Source organism: Terrapene carolina, unplaced genomic scaffold, assembly GCF_002925995.2.
Source record: "Terrapene carolina triunguis isolate 2854851 unplaced genomic scaffold, T_m_triunguis-2.0 Scaffold95, whole genome shotgun sequence".
Classification (NCBI taxonomy): domain Eukaryota; kingdom Metazoa; phylum Chordata; order Testudines; family Emydidae; genus Terrapene; species Terrapene triunguis.
The window spans coordinates 50,919,384-50,946,289 of NW_020664446.1; the positions used below are offsets into that span (position 1 = coordinate 50,919,384).

Here is a 26,906-nt window from a genome sequence, read left to right on the forward strand (position 1 = left end):
ATATGATAATTAGTAGCCTTACTGTAAAGCAATTGCACTGGGTAGTGTTGACTGATCTTGCAACTGAAGAAAGAGGCAATGTGTTGTCTTGAACACAAACACAGTGGAAGTATATTGTAAAATAAAAATATGCCACTTTATAGCAGGGCAGTAAGGTAACGATCATGTAAGTGAGAACATTGTTTATGCACGCAGTTCTTTCCCTTCATTCATCTTTTTTTTGTAGGATATCTTGAATAACCTTGATTCGTGTGATCTCGAAGATGATGATCTCATGCTTGATGTGGACCTACCTGAGGACACACCTTGTGACAATGGTTAGTGAAGTACTTAAGCCTGGTTGAATGTGGTCTAACAACCTAACCTAATACTCCAGATGCACAACTCAACCCAATGTTATGTATCTGTTATGGAAATTTGCAGAACAGAAGTTGGTCCAATAAAAGATATTACATCACTCACCTTGTCTTATTATGGAAGTGTCAGTCATTCTTCCAGTTAAGGTTGAGAAAAGTTTTGTACTTGAAGCAGGGTTTTAACTGCTTTGCTATGTATAAAGAATTATATGTTCCCAAAAACTATGGCACTTACAGAATGAATTTTGTGGGAATTTACAAACAAATTAGTTATTATTTTGAGTTATTTTTAAAAAAAAAAATAGCTCCTTTGAGAAAATTAGCATCTGGTGCCAGACCATTTTTGTCCTAATTTTCTTAACAGAATAACAGTGGATTCAAACTTTCCATTTAGTTTTTTTAAACTCACTGGAATCGCATGTGTAGGCTACATTTGAAGAAACATTTTAGGATCGGTGATCAGTTTTTGCCATTTTTCCTTGCAATTGAAAGATTCTCCTTCAGCTGACAAATAACATCCTCGGCAGAGAATTCCACGAAGAACTGCCATCTTAAACATAGTTTCCATATTCTGTTTTGAATGAGACTCAAGTCACAGGAATCCTGAGTTAAGATGCCATCTTTTGAAATGGCCCCTACCTTCTATTGTTCCTATTGGGAGTGAAGCCAAACTTCCCTTAGAAAAGATGGTAGCCCCTATGCTGCCAAGGGTAGTGGGGGGATGGTGGTGGAGATAATGCAATTTTAGTTCCTTTCTGCACAGAAGCTGTGTTGTCTTCTAGTTTTCAGGAATAGGTTTTACTTCATTTTCTAACCTTTTTTAGGTCAGGAGACCCCACCACTCTTCTCCACTCTCCTCCATATTATTCCATCTCCATTCCAACTCCTTCTGGCTGGACAAACTTCCCAAATTTCCAATCCTATTGAAGAAACAAACAAAAAATTAAAATGTGATATCCAGGCACATGTATATATTAAGAAGTTCTTGCCTGCACAACATGACCTGTGCAATGGTGTTAAAGTCCAGATAGTACCCAGGCAACCTGACACAATGCAAAGAACCCTGGACCAACAGGCACATATAACACACACATTTAAACTTGACATTGCCTGTGCAGCCAGCTGCTTACAAGGGTAAGAGAAATATTTGCAGAGGCAGAGTAAGATGAAGCATTCTTCCACCCAGCACTGCTCTTTATGGCTGATTGCTACCTGTAATTGTTTTTATATAAACAAAGCTTTTAAAGATCTCATTAGTCAGTCATCTTTAACTTGACCAGCTTAGTATGTTCTAATACAGTTTGTCTTGATTAAAGTTTTAGAATGTATAGATTGAGTTAGAGAAGGCGATGTAACATCGCACCCTTAAATCCTAGTCTAGACGAAGTCTTTGGGGTGCTAGAATTGACCAAAACCAGCCCTTTAATAACAGAGGGCTGACATTGGACAGCAGATGCCAGGGCATTATGGAGGTGTGTATCTTGCCCTCCCAGCCCTGTCCCACAATTCAGCTTTAATTGGGATGGCCAGTACCACTTAACATAGTTATAAAAAATAAATAAATACAGTAACTCCTCACCTAGTCATCCCGGTTAACGTTGTTTCTTTGTTATGTTGCTGATCAGTTAGAGAACACGCTCATTTAAAGTTGCGCAATGCTCCCTTATAACGTTGTTTGGCAGCCACCTGCTTTGTCCACTGCTTGCAGGAAGAGCAGCCCATTGGAGCTAGCTGGTGGGGGCTTGGAACCAGGGTGGACCGGCAGCCCCCCATCAGCTCCCCACTCCCCTAAGTTCCCTGTGCAGCAGCCACCCAGCAGGCTATCAATTGCTGGCAGTTCAGCTGTCCCTCCCCCCACTGCCCTGTGCTGCTCCTGCCCTCTGCCTTGCAGCTGCTCCCTGTATATCAATTATAATATACAGACAGTTATGTAAAGGACCCTGTCCTGTGTGACAATGATTTAAAAACTGTCCAACTATAACAGCTAATATCTTAATTCAAAATTACCGGTTGACTGTTTTACTGGTTGACTGTTCTGAAGAGCTGCTGGTGTCTAGACTTTTAGAAGAATGTTCTCTTAAGACTTCCAAAGAACTAGTGATATCCAGACTTTCTGAAGAAATGGGTCTATACCCTTCTGTAGAACTGATGATATCCAAAGTTTTGGAAGAATGGGTGCTATAGCCTTTTGAACTGGCATCTCTTATGATTATCTCCTGCATGGATCCGAATGTTAATGGACCAAAGCTTTCACAGTCAGGTGTCCTCCTCCCCCCTGCTCCTGGCCCCCGCTTACCCCATCTCTATAGAGCGGGGGGACACGACAGGGCTCAGGACAGAAGGAGCTTGCTGGCAGCAGCTGCTGTCTCAACTTGACAGGTTTCAGAGTAGCAGCCGTGTTAGTCTGTATCTGCAAAAAGAACAGGAGTACTTGTGGCAGCTTAGAGACTAACAAATTTATTTGAGCATAAGCTTTCATGGGCTACAGCATCCGAAGAAGTGGGCTGTAGCCCACGAAAGCTTATGCTCAAATAAATTTGTTAGTCTCTAAGGTGCCACAAGTACTCCTGTTCTTTTTGTCTCAACTTGCTGATCTACTTAAAAAGGCAATGTACTTAGAGTGGGGTCAGTGTACGTAAAGGGGCAATGTGCATCTCTCTCTCACTCACACACAGGGTGTGTGTCTGTCTCTCTCTGCCATGCTGTCTCCCTCCCACCTTCATTTGTGCTGCCTTGTAGAGTGTGAGGCTACATTAACAACGTGTTAACCCTTGAAGACTCAGCCGAGTGCTAGTTCATCATGTAGGAGTAAGGCATTCCCTGGGAAATATCCCACCCTCTTCTACCCTCTGCTTTCACCTCCTCAACCAAGCTTCACAATCATCGTTGCTGTGTACAGTATTAAATTGTTTGTTTAAAACTTATAGTGTGTGTGTGTGTGTGTGTGTGTGTGTGTGTGTGTGTGTGTGTGTGTACATATATAGTATGTCTTGTTTGGTGAAAAAAATTTCCCTGGAACCTAACCTAACCTCCCCTCTTCCCCCATTTACATTAATTCTTATGAGGAAATTGGATTCGCTTAACGTCGTTTCGCTTAAAGTTGCATTTTTCAGGAACATAACTACAACATTAAGTGTGGAGTTACTGTAGAAACATTGGCTAGACATGACTGCAATGCCCTATCATGTGAAAGTAAACATTCAGTAAGACGAGGACTTCTGCAGAGCTCTGCCTCTTTGACTGTGCTCCCCAACTCAGTGAAGGAGAAGCTTCTGCCTCATTGAGTGCATACCTTGTTGCAGCTGAAAATGTTATGCTTGAGGTGAAAAGTTTTTTGAATGTACATATCAGTATTTGCTGGGGATGTGTATATTCACTGCACAGCTAAGATAACCACAAATGCATGCAGCTGGCAGATCACTTTTTAAAAAATTACTGTGACTGTACAAAGAGCAATTTTCATAGCCTCATAACCATCACATCCAGTTTCAAAGAACAGTAAAATGAAAGATGCTTATCAGCGAGAATTATTGCCCTGCCAAATTTCAACTTGTAACCCCAGATTTTTGTGCTAGAATTGCTCCTCCCCCCCCCCCCCCCCAAGCCTGAATTTTTGTCATGAGGGGAAAAGTGTATTCTTCAAGTACTAGGTCAGTCTGTAACCAATGGTAGAGTGGACCTTTTTGCTTGCTGCTTCCCAATACTGGCTCATACAGATTATTCCTGGAGGAATTCTGTGCCACTGCGCATGCGCAGAATTTATGTCCCTGCAGAAAAATGACTTCTTCTTCGAGTGCTTGCTCATATCCATTCCAGTTAGGTGTGTGCGCGCCGCGTGCACAATCGTCAGAAGATTTTTACCCTAGCAACACCCGGTGGGTTGGCTGTGGAGCCCCCTGGAGTGGCGCCGTTATGGCGCTGGATATATACCCCAGCCGACCCAGCGCCCCCTCAGTTCCTTCTTACCGCCCCTGACGGTCGTTGGAACTGTGGAGCGCGGCTTAGCTGATCTCCACACTCCCTAGCTTCTCATTGTTCTTGTTATAGTTAGTTATATAGATAGTTTTCAAGTTAGTTAGTTAGTTAGTGTATTGTGTATATATATAGTTGTATATTGTTATCGGGGGTTTAGGGGGTGTTTTTCCCCTTTTTCCCCCCGGCGCACAGCCGGGCCCATGCCCAAGGCTCCTGGCTTTAAGCCGTGCGCGTCCTGCGGGAAGCATATGCCAACCAGCGACCCGCATAGTTCTTGCTTGAAGTGCCTTGGAGAGACTCATCCAGCAGATAAGTGCCCTATCTGCAAGGCCTTCAAGCCGAGGACAAGAAAGGAGCGGGACTTTAGACTCCGACAGCTCCTGATGGAGGCGGCTCTGAGTCCGGATCCTCCCTCGGCGCGCCCTGCCCGACCGGTGCGGCAGAAAAGACTGTTCGGCACAGACCGACGTCGGCACCGCGCCCGCCTAAAGAACCTCGGCACCGATCCATTTCTCCGGGCCATAAGAAGGCCGGCAAGGCGCGCGACATTGCTGCCGCGAAGATACCGGCTCCCCCGGTGCCGGGGGTAGAGCCGCGTCCGCAGCTGGACCGCCAAAGACAGGCGGCCACACCGTCGACTCCGGCACCGAGGCCGTTGAGTCCGGTGCGGACTGTTTCACCACCAAGGCTGGTGGTGGAACCTTGTCTCCCTTCCACCCCGGAGACCTTCGCTACCGCGAGAGACCTGATCGCCTTCACTGAGCCGGCGCCGTCGCAACTCCCGGCACCGGTGGCTCCACGTGTGCTGCAGTCCAGAGGGAAACCTGCCCTGGTGCGCCCACTGTCGCCAGCACAAGTCTCTCGGCACCGCTCCAGATCCCGAAGCAGGTCCTGACGCCGCTCTGAGTCCCGGCGCCGAATGTCACCTCGGCACCGGTCGTACTCGCGGCCCAGATCTTCCTCGCGGCGCCGTTCAACATCCCGGCACCGTCGCGACGACCGGCACCGATCGGGGTCGAGGCGCAGCTCCCGGCACCGGTATGAGCGCCACTCGGGCTCGAGAGGCCGCTCCCGGTACCACGCCTCCTCCAGATCGTTGTCCCGTTCCAGATCGGGATCCCGGCACCGGAGGGACTATCGGCACCGGTCCAGGTCCCGGCACCGTTCGCCGGAACCGCACAGGGACAGATCGCCTTACGGTCGGCACCGATCGGCACCGTACCATCCGGTGCCGACGGCATCGGGTTCGGCACCGCCGTGGCCGTCGAGATCGGCGTCGCGGTCATCTGAGGCAGTGGAGGCCAGCCACCTGCAGGAGACCGACGACCCTATGCAAGGACCTGCGCATTGGTCCTTCTGGACTCCTTGGGCCTACCACCAGGCACAAGGAGCTCCCCTATCGGCCTCCCGCTCTGGCCGTTCGGAGCCTAGGGCCCCAGAGTCCACCATCTCCCGCCCTCCCCCAAGGGACGTGGAGGCTCCAGTGCCCGCACCTGCAGAGGCCCTGGACCAGGGGGCAGGCGATGCCCAACTCCAGGAACACCTGTAGCAGGACCAACCATTGGACCCCTTGCCACCGGGGGCATCCTCCTCGTCCTCACCTGATGAGGCCGTAGCGGGCACATCCGCCATTGGGCCGCCTCCCATAGACCTTCGGGGATCATTTCAGCGGATGCTCCATCCAGGGTGGCATTACCGCTGATCCGCACCATCCAGGCCAACGCCACCACTATCTGGCAGACCCCGGCCTCTATTCCGCCCACGGCCAGAGGGGTTGAGAGAAAGTACTTCGTGCCTTCCAGGGAACATGAGTATTTGTACACTCACCCCCAACTGTGCTCACTGGTGGTTTCATCAGTCAATGCACGGGAGCGACATGGCCAGCAGGCTGCTGCGCCCAAATCGAAGGACGCTAAGCGCTTCGATTTGTTCGGACGCAAGGTCTATTCTGCTGGCGGACTGCAACTGCGGGCAGCGAACCAGCAGGCGCTCCTGAGCCGCTATGGCTTCAATATGTGGTCCTCGATGGGGAAATTTAGAGAGCTGGTTCCCCAGGACTCGAGGGAAGAGTTCGGGGCCTTGGTAGAGGAGGGCAAGCGGGTGGCATGCACCTCCCTACAGGCGTCCCTTGATATAGCGGACTCGGCCGCTAGGACCCTGGCGTCGGGGATAGCAATGCGCCGAATCTCCTGGCTCCAGGTGTCAGGCTTGCCACCTGAACTGCAGCAGACCCTGCAGGACCTACCGTTCGAGGGCCAGGGCCTCTTTTCAGAGAAAACGGACTCGAGGCTCCAAAATCTAAAAGACTCCCGGACGATGATGCGCTCCCTGGGGATGCATGTCCCAGGGCCTCAGCGCAGACCCTTCAGGCCCCAGCCTCAGCGGTTCTACCCTCCCCCGCCTCGTCCAAGACAGGACTTTGCTAGGAGGCGGGGTCGAGGTGGTAGGCGGAGGTCGACCGGCCCTCAACCCGGTCAGAACCAGGGCCAGCCTAGGCCACCTTCTGGGCCTAGACAAGCCTTTTGAAGGTGCGGTCGAGGACGGCACCTCAACCAATTTCCAGGATTCGGTTCCCCCCTTCCGGGATCGCCTCTCCCGTTTCCACCGTGCTTGGTCCCGTATAACCTCGGACCGTTGGGTCCTTCGCACGGTGAAAGGGGGATACGCCCTCCAGTTTTCCTCGCCCCCCCCCCTCCCACTCCCCCTCCCCGTCCCTCTTCAGGGACCCTTCTCACGAGCAACTCCTTACACAGGAGGTTCTTGGGCTCCTCGCTATGGGGGCCATAGAGGAGGTTCCATCGGAGCTAAGGGGCAGGGGGTTTTACTCCCGCTACTTCCTGATACCCAAGTCAAAAGGGGGTCTACGGCCCATCTTAGACTTACGCGGACTCAACAAATTCATAGTAAAGTTGAAGTTCCGCATGGTGTCATTGGGGACCATTATCCCTTCACTGGATCCTGGAGACTGGTTCGCCGCCCTCGACATGAAGGACGCTTATTTTCACATAGCAATTTATCCGCCCCACAGACGTTTCCTGCGATTCGTGGTAAACAGGGTACACTACCAATTCGCAGTCCTTCCCTTCGGCTTGTCCTCGGCTCCCAGGGTGTTCACAAAGTGCCTGGCAGTCGTCGCGGCCTTCCTTCATCGACAAGGGATACAGCTGTTCCCGTACTTGGACGACTGGCTGGTATGCGGCCGCACCAGAGACCAAGTGCAGGCTCATGTCCGCATAGTGACAAACACTTTCCACGAGCTGGGCATTCTACTCAACAGAGGGAAGTCCACTCTAGTACCAACTCAGAGGATAGAGTTCATTGGAGCAATCCTGGACTCCAGACGTGCCCGAGCCATACTGCCAGACAGCCGATTCCATACCATCTCAGGCGTCATTCAAGGTCTCAGGGCCTTTCCAATTACCACCATAAGAACATGCCTTGTCCTTCTGGGCCACATGGCCTCGTGTACATACGTAACCAGGCACGCCAGACTGCGACTTCGCCCACTGCAGGCTTGGGTGTCATCGGTCTGCCGTCCTCATCGAGACGACCTGAACATGGTGGTCACGGTTCCGGCCTCGGTCTTGGCCTCTCTCGCCTGGTGGACGGATCGCACAGCGGTCTGTGCAGGAGTACCCTTTCACGCCCCGCAGCCCTCCCTCCACCTAGTTACGGACGCTTCATTTCTAGGCTGGGGCGCTCCCCTGGGGGAGCACCATACCCAAGGCCTGTGGTCCGCGTCCCAACTAGCCCTGCACATCAACGTCCGAGAGCTGATGGCGGTGCGCCTGGCTTGCCAGGCTTTCCTCAACTTCCTACAAGGCCGTTGCGTGCTGATTCTCACCGACAACACCACGGCCATGTTTTACATCAACAAGCAAGGCGGAGCTCGCTCATCTCCCCTATGCCAAGAGGCCATTCGCCTGTGGGAATTCTGCATCGCCCACTCGATTCATCTCACGGCGTCATTCCTGCCTGGAGTCCAGAATACGCTGGCGGACCGTCTCAGCAGGTCCTTCCAGACGCACGAGTGGTCGATTCGCCCGGACATCATTTATTCCGTCTTCCAAAGGTGGGGGTTTCCCCAGATCGACCTATTCGCGTCTCGGACCAACAGGAAGTGCCAGGCATTCTGCTCCCTACACGGGCGAGCCCCGGGCTCTCGGTCAGACGCCTTCCTCATGGCATGGAAAGACCATCTGTTCTACGCCTTTCCTCCATTCCCGCTGGTCCACAGGGTGCTGCTCAAGATCCGCAGGGACCATGCACGGGTAATTCTAGTCGCTCCCGCTTGGCCGAGACAACACTGGTACACCACACTGCTGGAGCTGTCAGTACAGAGGCCCATCACGCTCCCCTTGACTCCGAATCTCATCTCTCAGGACCACGGCCGGCTGTGTCACCCCGACCTGCAGTCACTCCACCTCACGGCGTGGATGCTTCATGGTTGAGTCGGTCAGAGCGGCAATGCTCCCAGGCCGTCCAACAGGTCCTGCTGGGAAGTAGAAAGCCCTCTACGCGCACCACTTATTTAGCCAAGTGGAAGAGGTTCTCCTGTTGGTGTGAGCAACGAGCTACGTCTCCCGCGCAGGCTCCTATCCCCTTGATACTGGAATACCTTCTGTCCCTAAGACACCAAGGCTTGGCGACATCCTCAATTAGGGTTCACCTCGCCGCCATTTCCGCTTTCCACCCAGGAGAACTCACGTCCTCGGTCTTCTCTAACCCGATGGTCGTTAGATTCCTCAAGGGCCTAGACCGGCTGTACCCACAGCAACGACAGCCGGTTCCGACGTGGAACCTCAACCTCGTCCTCTCCAGGCTCACAGGGCCTCCGTTTGAACCATTGGCGACCTGCTCACTCCTGTACTTATCCTGGAAGACAGCCTTCCTCGTAGCCATCACCTCAGCACGACGCGTCTCGGAACTCAGGGCGCTGACATCCGAGCCCCCTTACACGGTGTTCCACAAGGACAAGGTGCAGCTTCGCCCCCACCCTGCCTTTCTTCCAAAGGTGGTATCACCTTTCCACGTAAACCAAGATATATTTCTTCCGGTCTTCCATCCGAAACCGCACGCTACTCGTCAAGACCAACGTTTACATTCTTTGGACGTCCGCAGGGCCCTGGCTTTCTACATTGACCGTACAAAGCCATTTAGGAAAACGACGCAACTCTTCGTTGCGGTGGCCGACCGGATGAAAGGCTCACCGGTCTCTTCACAGTGCCTGTCCTCTTGGATTACGTCCTGCATTCGTGCTTGCTACGACCTGGCCGGTGTACCGACGCCACGCCTCACTGCTCATTCCACGAGGGCCCAGGCCTCCTCGACTGCCTTTCTGGCTCAAGTACCAATCCAGGACATTTGTAAAGCTGCAGTGTGGTCATCGGTCCACACATTTGCTACTCACTATGCGCTGGTGCAACAGTCCAGAGACGATGCTGCTTTCGGGTCAGCGGTTCTGCACACAGCAATGTCTCACTCCGACCCCGCCACCTAGGTGGGGCTTGGGAGTCACCTAACTGGAATGGATATGAGCAAGCACTCGAAGAAGAAAAGACGGTTACTCACCGTTGTAACTGTTGTTCTTCGAGATGTGTTGCTCATATCCATTCCAAACCCGCCCCCCTTCCCCACTGTCGGAGTAGCCGGCAAGAAGGAACTGAGGGGGCGCTGGGTCGGCTGGGGTATATATCCAGCGCCATAACGGCGCCACTCCAGGGGGCTCCACAGCCGACCCACCGGGTGTTGCTAGGGTAAAAATCTTCCGACGATCGTGCACGCGGCGCGCACACACCTAACTGGAATGGATATGAGCAACACATCTCGAAGAACAACAGTTACAACGGTGAGTAACCGTCTTTTTCTGATGGGGAAGCAAAGGGAAGCTGCAAAAGTGATCATATGACTCTCCCCAGCAGTATGTTTCAGGTGTCCAAGGCAGCCAGCAGATAGGTAAATCAGTGTGGGGTGGGGGCGGGCCTGGGGAAGCCACACTGGGGCTCCTACCCTGTGCCAGGCTCAGCTGATAGTCCTGGCTGGGCTGGGGAGGATGGAACTTCCTCTTCCCCTGCACAGCATCTGGGGGTGGGTCTGACCCACCCCCTGATTTCTCCCCGGCTGTAGGAAGCTCTGCAAACTCCCCTTCCCCCCCGCAGCGCTTCCTGTACCCATCGCTCCTCAGCTGTAGCGGGAGGGATCCCTGTACAGGGAGCTGCTCCCCCATCTGTCCAACTCCCATACATCCAGACCCCCTCATACCCAGACCTTCCCACCGAGCCTCACCCCCCTATATTCAGAACCCCCCTGACGAGCCCCACTCCCCCTGCACCTGGACCACCCTGACAAGCCACCCGCACTGCCACCCTACTGACCCCCAACCAGCTGCACATGGATCCCAACCACACTGAACCCCACTTCCCCAGCATCTGGACTCCTGCACTGAGCCCCCCACACCCAGACCCCCATGCTGAGCTCTACCCCCTCACTCAGAGCCCCCCTGCTGAGCACCAACCACCTTCACCTGGATCCTCCTGCAGAGTCCCATTACCGTTGAACCTAGAACCCCTCAACAAGCCCCTGTGCATCCAGATCCCCCCTGAGATCCTCCACTGAGCCGCCTGCACCCAGAACCGTCTCAACCCACACCTGGATCCCCCCACACTAAGCCCCTCCACACTTGGATCCTGCCTTGCTGAGCCTGCCTCCCCACACTTGGTTCACCTGGCACGGAGGGGCAGGGCTCTGGGGTGTTTCTGGGGCAGGCCTGGTCTTGCGCTGTGTCAGGGTTGGGTGCAGCCTCACCGTTGAGTCCATGTCCCGAGGGGGAGCTGCACAGTGATCTCCCACCTCTGTGCAACCAGTGACCCGTGCTCCCAAATGCCATGCTGGAGCCTCCACATTTATTTGACAAATAAAATTTGCAGAATTTTGCAGAATTTTAAAATATTGTGCGCAGAATTTTTAATTTTTTGGTGCAGAATGCCCTCAGGAGTAACAGATGGACCTGATTCAATCTCTGCCAGAAGTTTTCTTGCCACTTTCCAGATTCCATGCTATACCAGACCTCTAGGAGTCCCTGAAGGATCACCCTCAGACCACTGTGAGGAACTGTCTGAGGCTCTTAAGGCTCATGACAGTATGAACATGTGTCATTCCTCATGATAGGTTGCACCTCTTACAAGCATGGCTCTTTGTCACTCTATTGCCCTCAAATTCATCACCTAGACAAGCTAGTGCAAATCCCAGACAGGATGTTGTTGTCTCTGACCTGGTGGATGAGCCAAAACAACTTGTGCAGGGAAGTCCCTTTCTTTCTTCCCCTCTCTCTCGTTATTCTGGTAACAGTTGCTTGAGAGGTGGCGAGTGCATCTCAGCAACGTTTGAGCTCAAAGTTTGTGGACTACACATGAGGCCAGATTACACATGAATGTCCTAGGATTATGTGCAGTTTTCCGAGTGCTCTAGCACTTCCTCCCTTGCATTCAGGGCAAGACTGTCCATGTGCTTACCAATAACTGCTGCAGTTCTTATGTGAACAAACAAGGAAGAGTCAGATCAGACTGCAAAGAGTTAGTCAAGCTATGGAACTTGGTCCCTCTCAAAGTATATCACCTGCTCAGGGTCAAAAACACCATGGTAGATTGTCTGAGCAGATCATTCAGTTTGGACCCTGAATGGTCCCTCAGCACGAACATTTTAGCCTGGTTGTTTCACATAGGGGGCTTTCTGTCCATGGACTTGTTTGTGACTTGTCAGAATAGGAAGTGTTCCTGTTTATGCTCTAGGCTGGATTGCAGCCTGGGATGAATATCAGACACCTTCCTCTTTTCTTGGAGCAAAGTGCTCCTGTATGCATACCTGCCAGGGTCCTCCGCAAGCTCAAGGAAGATCATGGCTGGATGATCCATCTTGGCCAGGCTTGGGCTATAAGGATGTGGTATTCAGATGTCTGCAAACTAACACCTCAAGAACTCTTGCTGTGACCAGTAAACAGAGACCTGCTGTCACATAACCATGTGGTGGACTTCCTGGCATGGCTCCTCCATGGTTGAATACAGAGGAGGCTCAACTGCAGTCTGGAATGTGCTCTTTAATAGCAGGAAACCATCCACGAGAGCTGCTTACCTGAATAAGTGGAAATATTTTTTTCATCTGGCCAGCTTCCCATGGTATGTCCCCTACTCAGACAAAAATTCAAATGATCCTGGATTATCTTCTGAACCTATAGGAGTCAGGGTTAGTCCTTAGGTGCATCTTGTTGTCTGTACATATGGACCCTCCCTTTGAGTTTGTTTTACACCTGTCAGTGAATGTAGCTTTCCTGATGGCCGTCCCCTTTGTCGGGAGGATAGGTGAGCTGAATACATTGGTTACTGAGCCATCGTACACTGTTTTCTACAAGGACAAGGTGCAGCTGAGACCACACCCCAAGTTCCTTGAGAAAATTATTTCTGACTTTCACCTGAATCAGTCTGTCTGCTAGTGTTCTTCCAGAACCAAATTCATATATGGATAAGTGAAGACTCCACACCCTATACGATCATTGAGCTTTTTACTTGGATAGGACAAAGTCCTTTTGAATTTCATCCAAGTTCTTTGTCTCATATGCAGAACATTTGAGGGATCATCCAGTCACCACCCAAAGGCTCTCGAAATGGATCAGACTGTATTACACTCTGTAACACTGCCAGAGGGGCAACACTTTCTGACCAACTCATGGCGCACTCAGTCAATCTCAGCAGCATTTATGGTCCATGTCCCAGTTATGGACATCTGCAGAGCAGCAATGTGGTCCTCAATCCACATTTTCATCAGACATTATGCACTGTCTGCATAATTAAAAGAGGATTCAAATGTAGGAAGGTGGTCTGTAGCCTCTCTACTGATGAGACTCCGAGCCTCACAGACTACAGTAACTGCTTGGGAGTCACCTACAGTCTAATGGATATATGCAAGCACTTGAAGAAAAATGGTTACATAACTTTCTGTAACTGTTGTTCTTTAAGATAGGGAGCATATGTCCATTATGTGACCCACTCTCCTTCCCCAATGCATTGGAGTCTACTAGAGTATTCTAATATGAAGGAACTAAGGGATGAGAGGGACAACTCTGCCCTTTATACCGTCACTTTGCAGCATGAGGAACTTGGCAATTGGAGGGGCCATCTCTACAGGTATCGCTAGGGAAAACTCACTGGTACTAGTGAACAAAGTGAATGCACACCTACAATGAAATGGACATAAGCAATGTATCTCTAAGAACAATAGTTATAGAAAGCTAATAACCATTTTTTTTTATTGTGGCACCTGTATTGAAATCACTCAAAGGACAAAAAACTGTTCCCCGATGGGAGTGGTCTTCCGCTAATGGTGGCTGGGAATTTTATTGGAAAACTGATGGGAATCCCTTAATAGAATAGCATTTGGTACTAAAAATATTTTGTTTATAAAGCTCTTAAAACACAAATGCAAAAATTGAATTTCAAATACAGAGAACAAAATGGTGCTGATGAGGAGAAATTGGAAACACCATTGCAGATGTGAATAACTGAATAAGCAAAATTCATATTTTGATAAGGTTCATACTCTTTCCTACCCCCCAACTATTTTGTACAGTTAGAGTTGCCAGGCGTCCAGTTTTCGACTGGAACGCCCGGGCAAAAAGCGACCCTGGCGACTCCCGTCAGCACTGCTGACCGGGTTGCTAAAAGTCCAGTCGGCAGCGCATCAGGGCTAAGGCAGGCTCCCTACCCAGCTCCGCGTTGCTCCCAGAAGCAGCCAGTATGCCCAACTCCTAGGCGCAGGGGCAGCCACGGGGGCTCCACACGCTGCACCTGCCCAAGCGCCATCTCTGCATCTCCCATTGGCCGGGAACCGTGGACCATGAGAGCTGCAGGGGCCGCACCTGCGGGAGCGTGCAGAGCCCCTGTGGCCACCTCTGGCCTAGGAGCCGGACATGCCGCCCACTTCTGGGAGCTGCCTGAGGTAGGTTTCGCCTGGCCAGAGCCTGCACCCCTTCCCCAGTCCTGAGCCCTCTCCTGCACCCAAACTCCCTCCTGGAGCCGGCACCCTGTGCCCCCTCGTGCACCCCAAACCCCTTATCCCTGGCTTCACCTTGGAGCCCTCTCCATCTCCTGCACCCAACCCCCTCCCCCAGTCCTGACCCTCTCCTGTGCCCCAAACCCCTCATTTGTGGCCTCAGCCGGAGCTGTCACCCCTTCCCGCACCCCAATCCCCTACCCCAGCCTGGAACCCCCTCCTGCACCCTGAACACCTCATTTGTGGTCCCACCCCGGAGCCTGCACCCCCAGCCGGAGCTTTCATCCTCTCCCACATCCTAACCCCCTGTCGCAGCCCAGTGAAAGGGAGAGAGGGTAGGGGAGCATGAGTGATGGGGCGATGGAATGAGCAGGGGTGGGGCCTCTGGGCAGGGGGCGCAGCAAGGGTGCGATTAAAAAGTTGGCAACTCTATGTGGAGTCGCAATTTTGTTTGCAAAGCTGAATCATAATGAAATTACTTATAAATGTATTTGTTTATACTTTGTAATGTACTCCTCTATAATGAGCTATAGGAGGCAGCTTTTTAAAGTAATTGTTTACTATATTTTGTTTTATGTAACCATTCACTTTTTAAGAGATTTTTTCCTCGTATCTTGATTATTTTGATTATAAAAGTAGCTCATAAAATTGAGCATAGGTACGATTAATTATTACAACAATATCTTAATTTAGGATTACTTTGAGCCTTAAATGCACTTTGCTGCCTAGTCAGTTTAGGATTATGCATAATTTAACTGATACCAACGCCCTCAGAATACTTCATAGGCATACTGAAACTTTGCTTGTTCCATTCTGGAGTCTGGGATAGTGCTTAGATGCTATATATAGAAACAGTTCTAGCTCAACAAGTATGTACGCAGTGAGTGAGGATGGTAGTTTTAAATCACAGGGTAAAACTGGGCTTGCTTCCCAACAAAACGCAGGCTGGTAACGAAGCAGGAAGGAAGGCCTGTTTATCAATGTCTTACGTACAACTATGTCTGAGTAGGCAGCTGAGTAACACAATGTTCTGTTGTGTAAAGTTCCTCTTCTAGAGACAGGCTGACAATGTGAGGAAAAACTCTTTGGGTAAGTGACAGGGAAGTCTAGCAGCAGAACAGTAGTTCGTAACTTTAACTTTTTTGCGGCGTCTGACTGCAGGGATTGTAGTTGAGTTTTGGCTTTGTTTTTAGTGGTTTACAAGCTGTTGCCAAATTCAGTCTTCTCAAACTGTTTGTGGACAAAAGCTGTTTAAATCTGAAGACGTTTAAAGTTTTTAAAAGATTTTTAAAATTGTTAAGGATTCTTTCTGAAGCTAAAAAAAATTAGGCTACAGCCAGTTTGGGATATTTTTTAAAATGAAAATTTGTTGTTCATTGCAGAACATTGTATTGGCCTCTTTCTAAAATATTGTCTTCCTATATTTTGAGTATTGTTCCTAAGTCTTAAAAGGCTAATGATACTGATAGTAAAAAGAGAGAAAACATTTTCTAATATCAAATTGGTCTTCTAAAAAATGTTTTAAATCTTAAGTTTTACATTTTGTAGATTCTGCTGCAGGTTCTGATCACTTTATTTTTATTTAAAAATATAACTTCTGAAGTTATTGCAAAAAGGATCGTGGAGATGAAAAGTGAGGCCTTTACAGGTGGTCTCTTATGACAATTCTGATCCTTGTGTGTTCAGCTTAGCTCGCTTTTATGATCAGTTTGAAGAAGAATTCATGTTTCAGATTGTACTTGTGCATTTATTAGTAGTATCTGATTAACATTTACTTGTATTTTTGTGTGTAGTGAATTCCTTTAGACTATGTTATGTACATAACTTTTTTAAACATCTGTGTAGTGGAGTGTGAAAATATGAATCGTTATGATAGACAAGACAGAAATACGCGACAGCAGCAGGATGGATTCTGGAAGAGGACACCGCAGCGTTGGAGTGCACAAGACCACTATCACTTGGGCCATGCAGGCCACTTTCCACATGGCAAAAATGACCTGAGCAGGTAAGGACTGTGTTGCACCTCTTCTGAGGGAGTTGTTAGAAATTAATGTATTCTGATGCGTGGTTTCTTCTGATGAAGGAGAGGTTATAGCATTTTCAGAGAAGTGGTGTGCCCATGATTAGATTTTTTGAGAGAAGATGACACTTATACTGGTACTGGTCTAACATTCCCTTCTTTAAACTCAGATCTTTGCCAGGGGGTTGTAATTTAGATGCAAATATTTTTCCCGAGGCTGGAACTAGTTTCTGTGTGTTAAACAATATTATAAATGCACAGTCAATTTCAGCGTATGTGTTCAAGGGAAAATTTTTGCTGGTTTCATTGTTCCAGTAGCTGTCATGTGACATGGAAAAGTGTTTCTATTTTATTAACGAGTAAATAGTGTGGCATTTTTTGCAAGCCAGCTTGTATAGATGTTGCTTGTATGATGGTGCAGGTGTGAACTGATCCTGGATTACTGGGAACTGAATTAGTTTGTGGGATGCTTCTTGCAGATGTGTAATAACATGCAGAATTTTATATCAGGATAACACTGGCTTTGTTTTGTGAACGTTTTTCTCCACTCAGCAATCTAAATAAGTGTAGCTATGCACTTTAGTACTCTGCAATTTTAAAAATTGCTTACAGCATTAATAATACACACAATACTAAAATGCTCTCTCACTAAAAAAACAGCTCACAGATTTTAGCTCTAGACTAAGACTGCTCTTGATTTTATCTAAAATATTTCTTTCAGAGGCTCCAGCCACTTAGAGCCTCCTATTGGTCACTTTGAAGGCTATGGAGCACCAAACATCTACCAGACTCCTAGACAGTTGGTGGGCTTACGGGAGAACACAGTGATGCTTGATGAAATGACTCTTCGGCATATGGTTCAAGACTGCACAGCTGTAAAAACTCAGTTACTAAAACTGAAAAGATTACTGCACCAGGTTAGTGTATTATAAAGAGAAGAAAAGTGAGAGAGAAGGGGTGTCTGTTTTAATATGCCACGGTTTCTCTTTTATTTTATAATGAATGATAGCAATATTTAAGATTTTGTTCTCATTAATTTATACTTAAAAAGTAACTTATACCTTCCTAGTACTGTAAAAGTGTCCCAGTTAGGAGCCTTGTCTATTCGTTTCCACAAAAATAGACACAGCTATCCTTATGGGGTTTTTTTTTAATTGAGGGAAAATTGGTAAATAAGTGATCTTCTAATTTTTGTGAATTCAAACATAGCATGGGATTCAGTGCAGGTAAGACAGATCTCCTTACTTAATGGTGAAGTCCAAGATGGCAGCAAAGAGTAAAATCTTCCTCTTCAATTCCTTTGTCAAATGCACATCAAAGAATTCAGCTTTTTGCCCAGGGTAAAATTCTTAAGAACTCACTTGCCTGCTTGCTTTTCACCTTATCCATATGTCAGCACAGTGTGCTTATCGACCGCTGGCTAATTATCAGTTCACATGCAGTGCTAAAATTTGGTCTGCTCTTTAGTACATGAAAAAAGATGAGTTGTTTAAAACTTCTTAAGAGGCTTCTTTCATGTGTCTACAAAGCTTGACAAATAAATGACAGAGTTAATAAGCTAGAAGATGATTCTGCAAAAGCACGAATCTTCAGTTTCAAAGATACTCTCTTAAAAATTAGACAGGAAAGAGAAATTCAGGCAAACTTTGGAGGGGGACAAGTTTCCTCTTAAGATTTTTACTTTAGCCCCTAGCTACATTTGCCAAGCATTGTGAAACTCCAAAGAACTTGGGTACTTTAACTTTTAAAATTCTTTAAAAATTAGTAGAAAAGGAATTGATTTATATTTACATGTCACTAATTGAGGAGAGAACTTCAATTAGCCTAATTCATTCCTTTGTGAAAGGCAAATGGAAAGTTTGGATGTCATCAGGAGATTGCCGATTTAGGCTAGGTCTACACTACAGTGGGGGGGTCGACTTAAGATACGCAACTTCAGCTACGTGAATAGCGTAGCTGAAGTTGCGTATTTTAGGTCGACTTACCTGGCTGTGAGGACGGCGGCAAGTCGACCGCTGCCGCGCCACCGTCAACTCGGCTGCCGCCTCTTTCCGCGGTGGATTTCCGGAGTCGACGGCAGAGCGATCAGGGATCGATTTTATCGCGTCTTCACTAGACGCGATAAGTCGATGCCCAATAGACCGATTGCTACCCGCCGATCCAGCGGGTAGTGAAGAGGTGCCCTTAATAAAAAATAGTTTAAAGTGTACAGTTTTTATGGGGAATTCAGTAATAGTTATCCAGTACCACATTACAGGCTCCCTCCTGCAAGGAGCCAAGCACCTCAACTCTTAGCTTTAGTAAATTTGAAATGCAGAATAACTATTGGATTGCTTATTGAATGCAACTAGGCATGGGACAGGCCCACACCGAAAATGCAAATGCCCATTACTAATTTATATCTCTTGTCAGATGGTAACCATAATAAAGGAAGCAGAAGTTTGTGTGTGTGCCTGTTATGCATACATATTGATTTGTACTTAAACCCTCTTCATTGACAGTGGTGACTTAAAACATAAGAATGGCCGTACTGGGTCAGACCAAAGGTCCATCTAGTCCAGTATCCTGTCTACCGACCGTGGCCAATGCCAGGTGCCTCAGAGGGACAATGATCAAGTGATCTCTTTTCTGCCATCCATCTCCACCCTCTGACAAACAGAGGCTAGGGACACCCTTCCTTACCCATCCTGGCTAATATCCATTAACGGACTTAACCTCCATGAATTTATCCAGTTCTCTTTTAAATGCTGTTATAGTCCTAGCCTTCACAACCTCCTCAGGCAAGGAGTTCCACAAGTTGCGCTGTGTGAAGAAGAACTTCCTTTTATTTGTTTTAAACCTGTTGCCCATTAATTTCATTTGATGGCCCCTAGTTCTTGTATTATGGGAACAAGTAAATAACTTTTCCTTATTTACTTTCTCTACTTCACTCATGATTTTATATACCTCTATCATATCCCCCCTTAGTCTCCTCTTTTCCAAGCTGAAAAGTCCTAGCCTCTTTAATCTCTCCTCATATGGGACCCGTTCCAAACCCCTAATCATTTTAGTTGCCCTTCTCTGAACCTTTTCTAATGCCAGTATATCTTTTTTGAGATGAGGAGACCACATCTGTACGCAGTATTCAAGATGTGGGCGTACCATGGATTTATACAAGGGCAATAAGATACTCTCAGTTTTATTTTCTATCCCCTTTTTAATGATTCCTAACATCTCGTTTGCTTTTTTGACCACCGCTGCACACTGCATGGATGTCTTCAGAGAACTATCCACGATGACTCAAGATCTTTTTTCCTGATTCGTTGTAGCTAAATTAGCCCCCATCATATTGTATGTATAGTTGGGGTTATTTCTTCCAATGTGCATTACTTTACATTTATCCACATTAAATTTCATTTGTCATTTTGTTGCCCAATCACTTAGTTTTGTGAGATCTTTTTGAAGTTCTTCAGAGTCTGCTTTGGCAATATCACTTTTAATTCTGGATAGACTTAAGAGCATAGAAGTGAGACAGTGAGGTCAGACAGGAGCAGATTACAGACTTCAGTAGGAGAGATGTTGTAAATTTCACCAAGATTGTGAGCCTAGAAGACAGAAAGGATGGGAGTCAATAATGGAGAAAGAAATTGGAGGCAAAAAAGAGGGAATAGGCAGAAAAATGAATGTTCTGCTTTGGAGAGGTCGGGTTGGGTGTCAGAAGCAGCTGAATATCCAAGACAATGTCTGAGAGGCATCTAGAGATGAGACTAGGCAGAGAGAGACTTGAAGATTCACCAACACAGAGATGGTAGTTGAAACAGTAGGAGAAGATTAGGTGTGAGTAAAGGGTAGAGTGTGTGGAAGCTTAATGGACACCAACAAATGCAGGGAAGATAAGTGAATTTGGTGAAAATAATGGCTCTAATGAAGTAATGGTCCACGGAATGGGAGGACCAATAAAACAGAGGGTCATGGAAGCTGGGAAAAGAGGGTGATCCATATCTAAAGCAGTAGGGAGATATAGAAGATGAGGATAGAGAAGCGTCCCTTAGATGTAACTTGGAGTCCTTGACTGATTTCACTGAGGTCAGTGTTTTTGGAGGATGGAATCCAATTTGGGGGTGGATCAAGAAGAGAATTGGAAGAGGAAGTAAAGGCAATGAGAATGAATAGCATGCTGCAGGATTTTGGAGCAAAAGAGGAGAAGGAAAATAGGACAGTAATTAGAAAGGAAAGTTGTATTCAAGTGGAAACAAAATGTGATGGAAAGCAGTGGAAAATTGGCCAGAAGCAGTGCGATGAAGGATAAAGGAAAGGGAAGGAATTAGGTGAAATCAAGGAAACAAGGAAATGAAGGGTTCATAGATTTCAAGGCCAGAAGGGACCATTGTGATCATCTCGTCTGACCTGCTGGATAGCAGGCCATAGAACTTCTAAAATATATGCTCTAGGAATTATTTTGAAGAACATCCCAGTTTTGATTTTAAAAATTATCAGTGATGAAGAATCTCCCATGACCCTTGGTAAATTGTTCCAATGGTTAATTACTGTCACCAATAAAAATGTACATCTTACTTCCAGTCTGATTTGTCTAGCTTCAACTTCCACCTATTTGACCGTGTTTTATCTTTCTCTGTTAGGTCAAAGAGCTCATTATTAAATATTTGTTCTCCATGAAGATACTTATAGACTTATAGATACTTGTAGTCAGCCCTCAGCCTTCTTTGTTAAACTAAATAGATTGAGCTCTTTGAATCTATCACCATAAGGCATGTTTTCTAATCCTTTAATCATTCTTGTGGCTCTTCTCTGAACCGTCCATAATTTATTAACATCCTTCTTGAATTGTGGGCACTAGAACTGAACACAGTATTCTAAGAGTGATCACACCAGTGCTAAACATAGAGGTAAAACAACCTCACTACTCCTACTTGAGATTGCACTGTTTATCCATCTCAGGATCACATTAGCTCTTTTGGCCACAGCATCACACTGGGAGCTCATGTTCAATGAATTATCCACAATGACCCCCAAATCTTTTTCAGAGTGACTGCTTCCCAAGATAGAGGCCCCTATCCTGCAAGTATGGCTTACATTCTTAGTCCCTAGATATATACATTTACATTTAACTGTATTAAAACATATTTATGTGAGCTCAATTTACCCCTTGGTGTAAAAGGGACAGGTTGAATGGTAAGAGCAGATAGTAAGGTTTGGAGTCTGTCAAACAATAGGTTGGAAGAATAGGAATTAAGGCTTTTTATCTGATCAATAACAATATGACTTTCTGCTGAGTTACTACAGAACATGTGGTATGCAAATTCACAACTAGTTAGTCGCATGTAATACTTTAGCACCAATGCCATTTAAATTGGATAGAAATCCAGATGATAAATTCTTGCCAAGGTGAAGATTTCAACATAGTGCAGGTTAAACTCCTTGTACCTTGAAGTAGTATTGCATCAGCTCTAAAAATTAATTGTGTGTGTGCGTCGCCGAATTGGATGTTAAAAGTTGCAGCAGAAGGTGTTGGCAAGATTATTTCATTTAAAGACACTTGATTGATTATTTACAAAGAACTATTTGAACTACTATATCACACATTCACAATATTCCAATTAGATTTTAAAATGCATTGTAAAGGAAGCTGTTGAAGACTCACATTTGTAGTTGACTTTGTCAGAAAATTTTAGTTTTTGCTGTCCTATCTAACCTAGTTTCAGACCCAAGAGTAAACAGAAGTTTTATCTATAACATTAGCAACAAAATTTTTCTATTACTTCCCTCCTCACCCTGAACTAACTCTTTAACCCTGATGTACCATTGAACTGGTGTGTTAGAACAGCTATGTAAACAAAGGATTGTGGCATGTGTCATACTAGAACCCATTGATTTACACCAACGTTCCCCACCACCTCCAACAGCTCCCTTGACTGGCTGCTGTGCCTCCCATGCCCACATTTCTCATCCTACTCCAGCTCCCATTAATTATTCGGCAAAGTTTTAGGAACAGCCCTTGTGAAGAGATTAGCAGACCTGGGAGATCTGCCAGAAACTTTTCTGAAATGTAGGAAAATATCACTTTATTAGCCTAAATACGGTCACTTTTCTTAATTTACTTTTCCATTTAGTTTTAATATTTGAAAGTTTGTCTTAATTTTAGACATAAGTAAAGCTCACAGTAAACTGTCAGATATGGCTGTGTCTACAGATCTAAGAAGTGTCCTCTCAAAATGTTTTCTTGGGCAAAATTTGCAAAAGTGCCCATTGGCTTTCACTGTGGGGACTTAGGGTCCTAAGTCACTTAGGTGTGTGTGTGGAAAATTTTGCCCCTTTTAAGTGTCCTCATTATACCTTGTGAGTGGTGTGGCAATCGTTCAGGGATATATATTTTTGAATTAAATCTCTCTAGGTTCTTCAAAGCCATATAAAAGAATACAAAGCTTTCTGTTCTCTATGGACTAAGCTGTGTGAATTGTGAACAAGGCTGTAGCTTTCATTTTTGCTATGACTCAGTTTATAGGAGATGATTTGCTCCCTGGCTAGGCTTGCATATTGCATAGCAGTTCAACAACAGTATATTTGACTTTAGACTTAGGTAACACCCCCTCTTTTGAAAGTTATTTCCCGTCATTCATGGGAAGTCTACTTTTATTGTAAGAGTAATAACCTCCAACGTGGCTTTTGCGTGACTACAGCTGATCACATTTAATTATCACTCTAAACCTGGGCTTGTAGGACAGGCTCCACTAATTGTTTCACATACACTGTTGTACCAAAGGCTAATCATTTGGTTATTGCAAATATAAAATTAAAATACATACACATGTAAATTTGTGAAAGAGTTAAGAAAATGTGATATGCTGTCTAAAATGTTGCATTCCTTGACTCTTAAAAGCTTTTAAAATAGTTTTAATGATGCCTGGATTTTCAAGAGATTGCTAATGGGTTACAGAAACTTTTATCTCTAAAAGCATTGCTTCAGATTTGGCACCGGTAGGTAGGAATCAATAGTCTAAGGCTATGTCTGCACTAACACTTTTGTGGGTAAAACTTTTGTTGGTCGGGGTATGGAAAAAAACAACCCCTGACCAACATAAGTTGCACTGACAGAAGCACCGGTGTGGACAGCACTTTCCTGCTGACATAGCTACAGCTGGTCGTTGGGGTGGTTTAATTATGCTGATGGGAGAGCTCTCTCCTGTTGGCAGAGTGGCTACACAGGATACACTGTAAAGTCTGTAATGTAGACATAGCCTAATTGTTCTTTGGCAGTTGTGAAGTGAATTTATGGCCTCAGTTCAGTTCCTAGTTGGCACATAATCTTGTTGCAAAAAACCTGGTGCACACTTCATTGAAACACCCCAACAAAAAAGTGAAGCCATAGCATCTGCAAAACCCTTCTGGATTAATTTATTATCCTTTGGGTTGTCAAAAGTTTGAAAAACTGTGTAATATATTAAGAAAGATTTATGTGAAATGTTGGCTAAAATGGGATTTGCTAGTTGTGACTTTAGGGTATACAAGGATTTTAGGTAGAGTGGGGGCTGTTGTCCCAGTCTTTGGCGATAGCTAAAAGTTTTTATTTTGGGTTGTTGGTGTTGAATGTCTTCCTATTTGTTCCTGACAACTTGACCTTCAGCACCTATCGCTGAAATAAACAGAACTGCCACTTGCTTTCTGCTCACCTTTAGATACTGGTAACAAGAACAAGTGTTAAACTTTCTTTGAGAGTATATTGTACTTGAAACTTTTCTTACTATCATTCTATGATTTTACTTAAACCTAATTAAGGAAGCATTGTTAGGTAAGTAAACTGAGTTCTCTATTAGATTAGCTGGCCCCCTGCAGAATTCTGAAAAAAACCACCAAAACCAAAAACCATTCAATTCCTATGTATTAGCCCCTCTCCTACCCCGCCTTTTTTTGAGACTGGTTCTCTGAGAAAATCATCAGAAAACAAGCAAGAGAAAATATGTGGGACTCAAACTAAAAAGAGGCTAAGGCTTTTCAGCTTGGAAAAGAGGAGACTAAGGGTGGATATGCGTGTTTTCATTATCTTCTCTTGTATTTGTGGAGCATGTGAAGTAGAGAATAATGGGCATAATATTCAGTATACTCACAGGAGGTATTATATTTAAAACTAGACGGAAAATACTAAACTTTAGGAAGTGAGATTTGAAAAAAATCAAGAAGCCAGTTAAAAAGACCTTAAAGTCAGAAGTGACTAAACTTAAAATGTTTAGTCTCAGCTACTTAACTTCTGTCTGAATTATGGGAGTCTTAAGATATACCCTTAAACTAAAATAGTACTAGGGGAGAGAGGGAGAACACTGTGGTTAAATGGTAAGATTCAAAACATAATTGGAGCCAAACAGAAAATGGAAATCCAGCTGAAGTTCAACCAATAGGAAGGACCATAAACTATGGCAGGTGAAATGGAAGATGGAAACTAACATGGCTAAGACAGAATATGAAAAGCATATAGCCAAAGGGGGGTGGGGAGGGAAAGAGTAAAATTAAGTATGTCAGAAATAGGAAGTCTTTTGAGAGAATCAGTGGGTTTGCTGGACTACCAGAGAGGAAAGGGAGCAATTAAGGAAGATAGAACACTGTAGAGAAACGAAATGACTTTTTCATCAGTCTTCATCACAGGTGGGGAGAGCACTGCCTCCAGACTACTCTTTTCAAGTAATAAAGTTGAGGTATTGTCAGAAAAGGGAGCAAATTGATAAAGCAAAGAGCAATAAGTAAACCTTGCTGCCCACACGGGTTCTGAAGGAACTTCAAAATGAAATAGCTGGACTATTAATATCAATAGGTAATCTTTTTTTTTTAAAAGTTATTCTATTGTACAAGGGCACTGGAGGATGGCAAGTATCTATTTTTAGAAAGGTGCTGAATTGATCTTGGGAATTGCAGTCTAGTGAACCTTATCTCAGTAAAAGGGAAATTGATTAAAACAATTAAAAATAGGATTCTAACATGATAGAATTCAAACTAGATAAACACAGTATGGTAGGAACAAACCAGCACCATTTCTGTAAAAGTAAACTGCCTCTCATCTACTGGAATTGTTTTAAATGTTAACTAAACAGTGGGTAAAACAACTTACTTTTGAATATGTCTGGACTTTCAAAAAGCCTTTGACACAGTTCCTCATAAGAAGCTATTAAGGAAGAAAAGTACTATTCTTTTGACCTGTGGAACTTATTGCTGCAAGTTATTGTTGCAGTCACAATAGAGTATTAAAAATAATTAAACATTTTATATTGATGATAATGAGAACATACAGGCACGCTATTAAAATAAATTAGGGATATAATCAGTCATGCTTCAGAGCATAAGGAAATCACTGTCCTACTGGGGATAGGAAAAACATGCAGTATGAGCAAGTTATTCCATAACTGTCAACTCTGGATCTGCTTGCACCTTCCTACAAAAGATCTGGTATTGCCTACTGTCAGAAACAGAATACAGGACTAGAGGGACCACAGAAATTGCCGTACTAGATCAGACCAATATTCTTATAAGTTGGCTAAATAGGAAAAAAGACAAATTCAGCAATGCAGTTTGACCTGCTAAGTTTTGTTCACTTAAATTTAACTGAGTTACTAAGTTCATAGAGAACTTTACACAAGTTTTGACACAAAGACAATGTAACACACTAAATATGGACTTTTCTGTTCTTTTAACAACTGCAAATCACTGGGACAGGGATTTTTAAATCTATTATAGCTTCTGAAATGAAAGTATGGTGTGAAAAACCTACTCATGCTCCCAAAAGAAGAAAAAGGTATGTCCTATTGTCACAGGAACATCTACTTTATGCTGGAGCGCCTCCTCCTGGCTGTGTTTTGGGATTAGCTTTTTTAGTCTGACACCTTCTTTTTGCGGTTTCTTGGCCCCTTGTCTCATACTCTCGGTCTGCAGCCCTCGCTTGCTTTTCAGGAGCTGCAGTGCTTCGCCTTTGTGGCTCAGCCCTCTGGCCAAGTCACAAGAGTCTTTCCCTTCCAGAATACTATCCATGTCTTCCTTACAGTCCCGGGCAGTCCTTAAGTCAGCAGCCTTGGCTGGGCCACTTCTTCAGTGGTGAGAACACATGGTCTCAAACAGCCTCTAAATTAATTGCCCAAATTGTGCCACTCACTCAATGGCTGGTAGGGAAACCCAGGCCTGCCCTCTACTCTGAGTTACAGTCCAGGGCCCCATCTCCAGAAGCAAGGGTCCGGGCAACCACAAACCTTCCTGCTGCTCCCCTCAACTACTTCCTACTTTCCTATCCCAGGCTCGTATTCTCCACCCTTCTAGCTAAACCCCTTTCCTCTGGATCTGCTAGACAAACTCCTCCGTTTGGGTCCAAATCCCCCTCTCTCCCTTGTCCGAGGGAAAGTGACTACAGCCTTTTTCCCTGCAGCCCCCTTTCTGCTACCAGCTCCCTGGCCTTATAGAAGCCCTGCCTGTTCCTGCAAAGGGGAGCTCCCCTGGATTAGATTCATAGATTCATAGATTCTAGGACTGGAAGGGACCTCGAG

The 26,906-nt window shown here is 45.9% G+C and overlaps 1 protein-coding gene across 7 annotated transcripts in view; it reads left to right on the forward strand.

Annotated features, from left to right (window-relative positions):
* Positions 1–26,906, forward strand: part of CCSER2 (coiled-coil serine rich protein 2) — a 146,866-nt gene that overhangs the window by 69,389 nt on the left and 50,571 nt on the right. For 6 of the 7 annotated variants that reach the window (XM_024209779.3, XM_024209787.3, XM_024209812.3 and 3 more), the window contains 3 exons: positions 227–317; positions 16,218–16,377; positions 17,114–17,309. In XM_024209779.3, the coding sequence (XP_024065547.2) occupies positions 227–317; positions 16,218–16,377; positions 17,114–17,309 (447 nt within the window). Of the gene's footprint in view, positions 1–226; positions 318–15,393; positions 15,462–16,217; positions 16,378–17,113; positions 17,310–26,906 lie in introns of those variants that run through there. The other variant, XM_024209836.3, reaches the window with a different exon arrangement.